This window comes from Pinus tabuliformis, chromosome Q (genome assembly GCF_031772625.1).
Source record: "Pinus tabuliformis cultivar Carrire ecotype Pingquan chromosome Q, CPIR1, whole genome shotgun sequence".
Lineage (NCBI taxonomy): Eukaryota > Viridiplantae > Streptophyta > Pinopsida > Pinales > Pinaceae > Pinus > Pinus tabuliformis.
The window spans coordinates 170353649-170362181 of NC_142296.1; the positions used below are offsets into that span (position 1 = coordinate 170353649).

General features: G+C 43.5%; 1 protein-coding gene across 1 annotated transcript; it reads left to right on the forward strand.

Moving 5' to 3' along the window:
- The first annotated feature begins 671 nt into the window (after window positions 1-671).
- Window positions 672-4952, forward strand: LOC149218775 (uncharacterized). The gene is made up of 2 exons (XM_089386633.1): window positions 672-1538; window positions 1812-4952. Exons 1-2 carry the CDS (start codon window positions 672-674, stop codon window positions 4950-4952), a joined length of 4008 nt encoding a protein of 1335 aa, XP_089242759.1.
- The last annotated feature ends 3581 nt before the right edge of the window (window positions 4953-8533 follow it).

The window sequence follows — 8533 nt, forward strand, 5'->3', positions numbered from 1 at the left end:
AGCTTTGAGTCTCTTAGCGATTTCCCAGAAGATCAACCCTTGGACAATAATAACATCCCTGCTCGCCCTTCCTCTTCCACCCACCCCCCCCCATCCAGCCCCCCTCCCAAATCAAAAACCCCCATTCTAATCCCGACCATCCTAAGCAGGCACCAGAAAGATCCAGAGGAGATCCCCAAGGAAATGGAGGTGGATGAGACGTCGACTCCCCTGAAGAACTCAGAGATCGCTCAAGAAGACACCAGTCAAGCTCAAATAATGGAGGAAGAACCTGAAAGCATAGATCTCCACGGTCTGGACATCATTGAACTGGAGCTAGCTTGTAGGAAAGAGGCGTATGATTCCATCTCTGAGACAGATTTAGAAAAGCTGGAAGTGGTCATATCCAGAGCCTTCCACCAACATCAACTAGGCATTCAACCTGGCAGCACTTGGGACGGCAGCCTGCGTCCAAAGGATTCCAAAAAAAGAGGGAGAAAGACAGATCTTCAACGAACAATGGAGATAGGCAAACTCCTAGTGGACTCAGGTAGATACGCGAAGCTCACGAAGTACTTCAGCCCTACCCAAACCAGTTATCCATGAAGCTTATCTCCTGGAATCTAAGAGGGCTCAACAGCCCCGCAAAATATAGGATGCTAAAAAACATGATCAAGTTGGAAAAACCGCAAATGTGTTTCTTCCAAGAAACCAAATGCAATAGTCTTACGCTGGGTCGAATACTTTCAAAGGCCTGGCCAGGTTGCCGTTCAGTGGCCGTGGATGCCACGGGAGCCTCGGGAGGGCTTGCCATCGCCTGGAACACCCAGGCAATATCGCTTACTGATTTCCACGCCTCCCATCACCTCATTCAAGCTGCCTTTCACATTCTGGGCACCAATGTTCATGGGAACTTATCCAACGTCTACTTTCCGCAGGACGGTGGCAGTAAAAAAGCGCTCCTCGACACCATTGAAGCGCTTAGCACTAACAGGCAGCATCCGCTTTGGATAGTCGCAGGGGATTTCAATATGATAACCAAAATCGAGGACAAAATCGGAGGAAGATCCAGACTGGAACCTGAAGTAGAACACTTCAAGGACTTCATCCAAAATGCCTCACTCATAGACATGCCATTCTGCAATGGAACCTTCACATGGAGCAATCACAGAGGGGGCAAGCATCAGATCGCCTCCAAACTCGATCGCTTTCTGATCTCGGATAATGCGGTACATCTAGGTGGCGATTTCACTGCGGAGATTTTGGCCCACTCTGGTTCGGATCACTGGCCGATAGCTCTGCATTGGCAGCGACCAGGGGACAGAACCAAAAAACCATTTCGATTTGAGGGTTTTTGGTTAACGCATCCAGCATTCAAGGACTTCGTCAGAACCATATGGGCTTCCTTTGTCCCACCAGAAGGCACAAAGATGTACCAACTACAACAGAAACTGCGATTCCTAAAAAGCCACCTCAAACGCTGGAATCGGGAGACCTTTGGGAATATTTTTGAAGCACAACAGGAGCTTAATCAGGAGCTCAGGGATCTCCACCAGATAGTAATTAACACAGGGCATACGGAGGCAACCTTGGACAAAGAGAAGCACATATACAATCAGCTCGAAGAAAGAAGGAAGCAGGAAGAAATTTACTGGAGGCAAAAATCAAGGATCAGGTGGCTAAAAGAAGGGGAACGCAACACTAAGTTCTTTCACAATACTACAGTGCAAAGAAGAATGCACAATAAAATTCCTTTCATCCAAAACCAAGAGGGGACCAAAGAAGAAGAGCATGAGAAGATAGAGGAAATCCTCCTCAATCACTTCCAGCAGGTACACCAAGAGCAGACGGTGGATCGGAAGCGGGCGATTGAGAAAATTACCAGCAACATTCCTAGGCTGGTTACAGAGGAACACAACGAGTTGCTCATGAGCCCAATTCTCATCCAAGAGGTAGACGAAGCAATGGCGCAGCTCAAAGAAGGTAAAGCCCCTGGCCCTGATGGTTTCACAACTACGTTCTTTCATGCTTTCTGGGACCTGATTAAAGTGGAGGTTTGGCAAATAGTTGAGGAATCTAGAGCCCTTCGCTGGCTGCTCCCCTCCCTTAACTCCACTTTTATTACTCTCATCCCCAAAGAGGAAAACTCCATCACCCCTGATAAATTCAGGCCCATTGCTCTCTGTAATGTCCTTTACAAAGTCATCTCCAAAGTCATAGCTAACAGACTTAAACCTCTTCTACCTATGCTCATCTCTCCGGAGCAGTCAGGATATGTTGAGGGCAGACAGATTATGGACGGTATTATCCTCACTCATGAAATCATTCATTCGCTCAAGCAATCCAACCAAGCTGGTATGTTACTTAAAATCGACCTCTCCAAGGCTTTCGACAAGCTCAGCTGGTCTTACATTCAACATATGTTGAAAGCTTTTGGATTTTGTGCTACTTGGGTAAGATGGATCATGAGCCTTATTTCCTCCTCCCATTTCTCCATCCTCGTCAACGGTTTGCCCTCCCGTCCTTTCAAACCCTCCAGGGGCATCAGACAAGGGGACCCCCTATCCCCATTCTTATTTGTGATTATGGCGGAAGGACTAGGCAGGCACATCAAGCAAGCCCTCCACTCTAATCAGCTTAGAGGAATCTCTATTCACAACACCCCGGCTTCCTCTCATCAGCAATTTGTTGATGACACCATGCTCTATGGCTATCCTTCAGCTCAGGAAGCCTCTTGTTTGAAATCCCTGCTCAACGATTTCTCAAAAGCCTCAGGTACCCATGTCAATAGCTCCAAATCTCAAATCTTCTTCTTCCATACCCCTCCATCTGTTAAACTCGTCGTCTCCCGTATCCTTGGTTTCCAATCCGCCTCTCTCCCATCCACGTACCTGGGTGCTCCCCTCACTGACTCGGCCATAAAGCAGCCTGCATGGCGAGCCCTCCTTGAGAAGCTCGAATCCAAGCTCAACTTATGGACCAATCGCTCCCTCAATCTTGCCAGCCGGGTTGTGCTTATCAAGTCCATCCTTCAAGCCATGCCTCTCTATCTTTTCTCCATCCTTGCTGCACCAAAGTGGGTCTTAAAAAGATTGAGAAATCTGCAACGCGACTTTCTCTGGGGAAGTTCTGCTACCAACCGCAAATGGGCACTGGTAAAATGGGACACTGTCTGTAAGCCCAAAAACAAAGGCGGCATTGGTCTTCGAGATCCTGAGTACAGCAACACCATCATGACTGCCAAAATATGGTGGCAATGGGTGACTAGTCCAGACAAGTTATGGGCCAAAATATGGACCGCCAAATACACCAACAACATGCCTCAAGCAGAGCTCATAAGATTCAAGCCCACTACCAATGGGTCACTTATTTGGAACGCCGCCAAACAGCATCATCAGCTCGTTCAGAAACACAGCTTTTGGGAAATACGGAATGGTCACAGTGCTAGATTTTGGAATGATGCTTGGAACCAGATGCCTAAACTCTCAAGTGTTCTTCCTGCAATGATCATTCCAAGCAGACAGGAGCAGCAGCAGGCCACTGTGCATCAATTCTGGGCACAGGAAATGGTGAATGGATTTAGAAAATGGCAACCGAGCAATCAAATAACCAATATCACTAGCATCCAGGAGGTAGCAGCACTGGAAAACGAGTTAAAGAAGAGAAGCATCAGGTATGAGAACAACGAGGACATACTTAGATGGGGCTACCTACCTAAAGGCTCATACTCCACCTCCGAAGCCTATAATCTGTTAGGCGACTTCCCCACCAGGCCGGATCCTCTATGGGAAAGAATATGGAGCTTCAAAGCCTGGCCCAAAATATCTCATTTCCTCTGGATGGTTGGGCACAAGAAGATTCTCACCTGGGATAAGCTAAGGAAACGCAATTTCCAAGGACCTTCAATATGCCACAACTGCTTTCAAAACGAGGAAACCTTGCAGCATCTTCTGGATACTTGCTCAATCGCCAATCAGTTATGGGAGAAGGTAGGATTCAGATGTCAAAGGCGATGTAGAGAAGCTGGCGGCATCATAGACACCATCCGTCAATGGCCGAAAAGACCTTATAACTGTGAGATTCTCAATCACTTGTGGAATATTATCCCAGGCACTCTACTATGGAACATCTGGAAGGAAAGGAATAGGCGCATATTCAAAAATCAAAGTTCGACTATTGAGGATATTTGGAACAGAATGCACGGCAACCTCCAAGAAACCATGCTTCTGAGAGCTTGGACTAAAGAGGATCTCCCCACTGCAGACAACGAGAAAAACATCCTAGACAACTGGAAGCTGCAGCTGCTACAAGAGCCCACCATGCATCAGACAGCGAACCGCAAAGGCAAGGAGGTCAGTGGATGGGCCGCCCCACCCATCAACTCATACAAGCTCAATTTTGATGGAGCCTCTAAAGGCAACCCTGGGCCAGCAGGATTTGGTGGCATTATAAGGAATCACAAAGGCTCCCTCCAGCAGATCTACTTCGGCAATATAGGATGGGATACCAACAATTCAGCGGAGTTGGAAGGGCTGTGGCAAGGGATCCTTGTAGCAAGACGCCTCAATCTTCAACCGCTGATTGTGGAAGGCGATTCTCAAATCCTCATAAACATGGCAACACGCATTCAGAATGGCTCTCAAGCCAGGAAGGTAGCTGACAGCTGGAGACTAGAAGCCAGGCTAAGCAACATTGCTTGCGAACTGCGCAATCACAGTGCCCTTTCCTTCCATCACACTAAAAGAGAGGGTAATAAGATTGCTGATCTCCTGGCAAATATTGGGGTAGATTGTGACCAGCCCTTCCTAGAGGGCAGCCTGGACATCATCCCAAGCAATCAACAGAAACAGGATTGTGAGAGTCTCCTCCACAGAGACGCTGAATCCCCGGATGCGGGTGATGGTACGTCAAGGGGGGGCGAGCCACATGCCCAGCATGTGCCGCCCCGTGTTAACCTCACGACTCCATGGTAGAACGCCGTCATTGTTTAATGGCTCAGCATCGAGGCGATGGGCATTCAATGTTAGATAGTGGATTTCGATGGTGGCGCAGAAGGCAGTTAATGCGCGCCTGCAACGAAGGAATGGAGCACAATATCAATGGACCGGTGCGACGACGCAGGTTCATTGGCATGTCGAGGTTCGGAGGGTGCGAGAGCAGAGAAATTTCGGGTCGGTGGATGTCTCACCACCTCAAAGCACAGTTGAGGCCTTTTGCTGCTGCAATACAAGCTGCTGCTGTAGGAAGGGGGGGAAATTCGAGAGATTTCAGGAACAACTGGAAGCGAGAAGTGTTAACTCTCTCGCAGGAGGAAGTCGCTCAGAATTTGTCTCACCAGTGTGTGGATTGGGGCGAAATCTGCACTGTGCCTATTTTCACCTATTCTCTCAGGTATTCGAGGGTGGCAGCGAGGAAGCCATGGCTAAATTACGGGAGCGGCAGCCTAGCAGACGGGGACCATGGAGAGGATCTTCCTCTCGACCCCCTGCAGCAGATGAACACCACCATTGTTGTTGCTGCTACTGTCATAGGAGGGCAAGGGCCACACAACTCCCAGCCGGGCAATTCTTGGAGGTCGGTAGCTCTAGCGAGGGAGAGCCAGTGCTTCCGGCATTCGGCTCCTTGGGGTTCACTCTGGGCAGCTCAGCAGACACTGCAGGAGTCAACGCCCACATTTCAGTTCTTTTCACCAAAATCCCTGAAGGAAATGAAGCTGAAAATCCTCTCGGCACGTTGGAGAAGCCTCCAGGAGGCTCTGGTGAGGATAGCCCTACTGTGCTGCCCCCGATTGAGGCAGGCACCTCGGGGAAGGAGATTATGCAAGCCCCCTCAAATCCAATGGGGTCGGAACCTCAGGGCATTGCTAAGGATAAATGGAAGGCGATGTGGGAAGGAATCCCTGAGGGGCAGGGGTGGTGCTACATTGTGGAAGACAAAAGTCTCTGCGAGGACCAAGCCTCTGAAGCACGACTCAACACACGCCCTCCTCTCTCAGCCCGAATCCAGGATTAAAGCTTCTGCGGGTATTTCGGTTCCGTATATCACTATGTCTGTTTGCTGGCAGTTTATACTTATGTCTGTCTTGTTTATGTTTGTCTGGTTTATTGTCAATTTTCAACACTGTTGGGTTCTTGCCGGTCCATGGCACACAGTCAGTTTCAGTTGAAAGCCCCTGCGTGGGCAGTCATGTGTCTGTTTAACGCAATGTGGCCCCTTAGCACAATGTTACTCATGTCTTTTGGGCCTCCAACAGAGATTAGATTTTGGAGGGACTCTGTTAGTCTTGTAGGTGATTTTGGAAGTTCTTTAGGTGCTGCCCCTGCGTGGGAGCTTTTTGTTTCAAAGCTAAGCTATCCAAGGTGCAACTGCTGGCCCTGGAAAGCCTGTCTCACTGATTGTAAAGTTTACATGTAAATATAATATAATAGTCTAGATAGTCTTTTACCGATAAAAAAACTTTATATATATATTTAAATTGAAATTTATTGTAATTATATACCAGATATTTAAAAAGTGAAAGTATGGTTGATCTTACATTAATTTCTTTGAACTCATAAAATTTTATTGATTAACCAAAACTTTGTTTTACTAAATTGTTATTTTAGTAATATTGATATTTTTCAAAATAATATAAAACAAAATTACTTTTGAAAATAAATAAAAGATAATGATTTATTTAAAATATTTTAATTTTCTTTTGAAATGAAAATATTGTATTGATAATATATATATATATATATATATATATTACTTTTCAGATAAATTTTATCATAAACATCTATAATGTAATATAATAATGTAAAAGTATTATGAAACTATTTTTATATAAAATCTTTTATGTATTAAAAAAATCAAAAGCTTTTATTTCTTTTGACTTTTTAATTAAAAATAAATATATTAGCTGCTTCAGCGTTTTGATCTATACTATTTTGGAGTCACTTTCTACTTTATAATATCAATGTCGATTTACTTTATAATATCAATATATATTTACTTTATAATAATGATTTCCACATCTTAACATGGAATAATTGGAAAAAAGTTAAGAAAGGTGTATCAAAATTGTTTATTATAATTTTATATTTTATAAAAATATAGAAAAAATAATTTTTTTGACTTTTTAATTAAAAATAAATATATTACCTGATTCAAAATTTTGATTTATACTATTTTAGAGTCACTTTCTACTTTATAATATCAATATCGATTTACTTTATAATATCAATATCGATTTACTTTATAATATCAATATCTATTTACTTTATAATAACGATTTCCATTTATGCTTTTTATTTATTGATGCTTCATATGAAAGAAACACAAAATCATTTCAAAGGTATCAACAGAAACCTAACAGAGTGAGATCACTCACTTCTCCTACAGTGAGTGATCTCAATCTGTCAGGTTTCTATTGATGCCTTTGAAATGATTTTGTGTTTCTTTCATATGAAGCATCAATAAATAAAGACTTCTTACCTGAATCCCTTGAAGCGCTGGATTTTAGCTGCTCCATGAATGCTTCAGTCAGGCAATTTTTCATTTCTCCATCTTCCATTGTGCGTATCTGGGATAGAATCTTCAATTCATCTTCTTCAGTAGCAGCCATAAGGACTTTTTCTTTTTGGGGTTTGAATTTTTCCCCTTCTTCATTGGACTCACTATAGCATTCTGAATCAGAATCATAATGAACTTGATAGGCACATTCTTCAGATTCAAAACATAAACACTCTAAAGAATCAGTATCTGAATATTGCTGTATATGTGCTTGTAGTTCTTCTGTAGAGGAAGAACTATAAGAATCATAATATGATTCTGCAATCTGGTGCTACTGAGCTAGGTCTCTGATCACAACAATGGGGCAGCATTCTGTTTTATGTGTGTGAGAACCACGTTTCATACACTGCAATGGTCCTCTTCCTTCCTGCTTGAATTTTTCCCTTTCTGAACAAAGGGTTCTGATTTTTTTTCCTCTATTTCTCTTTGAAGCTTCACCTTCTGGACATCTGGAAGAAGTATGTCCATTTTGTCCACATAGCCAACAAGCAAGCTTATTCCATTTCTCTTGTTTTTGAGACTATAGATGAATATCTGAAGGATTGTAATAATTGATTTTTGGAACATATTTATAATATCCTTTTCATCTTCTAGAGGTTTGGCCTCGGGTTTGCTTAGGATATTTCCTTCTATCCTTTGGATAATTTCTATGATTTTTGTAGAATGTTTCTTTAAATTCTCTTTTTTCTCTTTTCTTCGCTTTTCTCCTTTTCACCAAAGGATCATCTGCTGTCAGTCCATATTTACTGCAAATAGACTTTTTATCTGGTAATCTGGAAAGCTTTTCCAGAGATTTATTGACTTTTGAGCTAGTACAAAGACTTAACAATGTCTTTGTAATATGGGCATAGATTTGTAAGACTCAAAAGGTAATTGGAAGACTTCTTGTAATCTGATGTAATCTACAAATTTGTATGGCAGTGCTGCAAGGTAAACTTGTTTCCACAACAAGTTCTTTGAATCTTTGACTTCGTAGATTCGCTGCATCCAATCTCTGTGG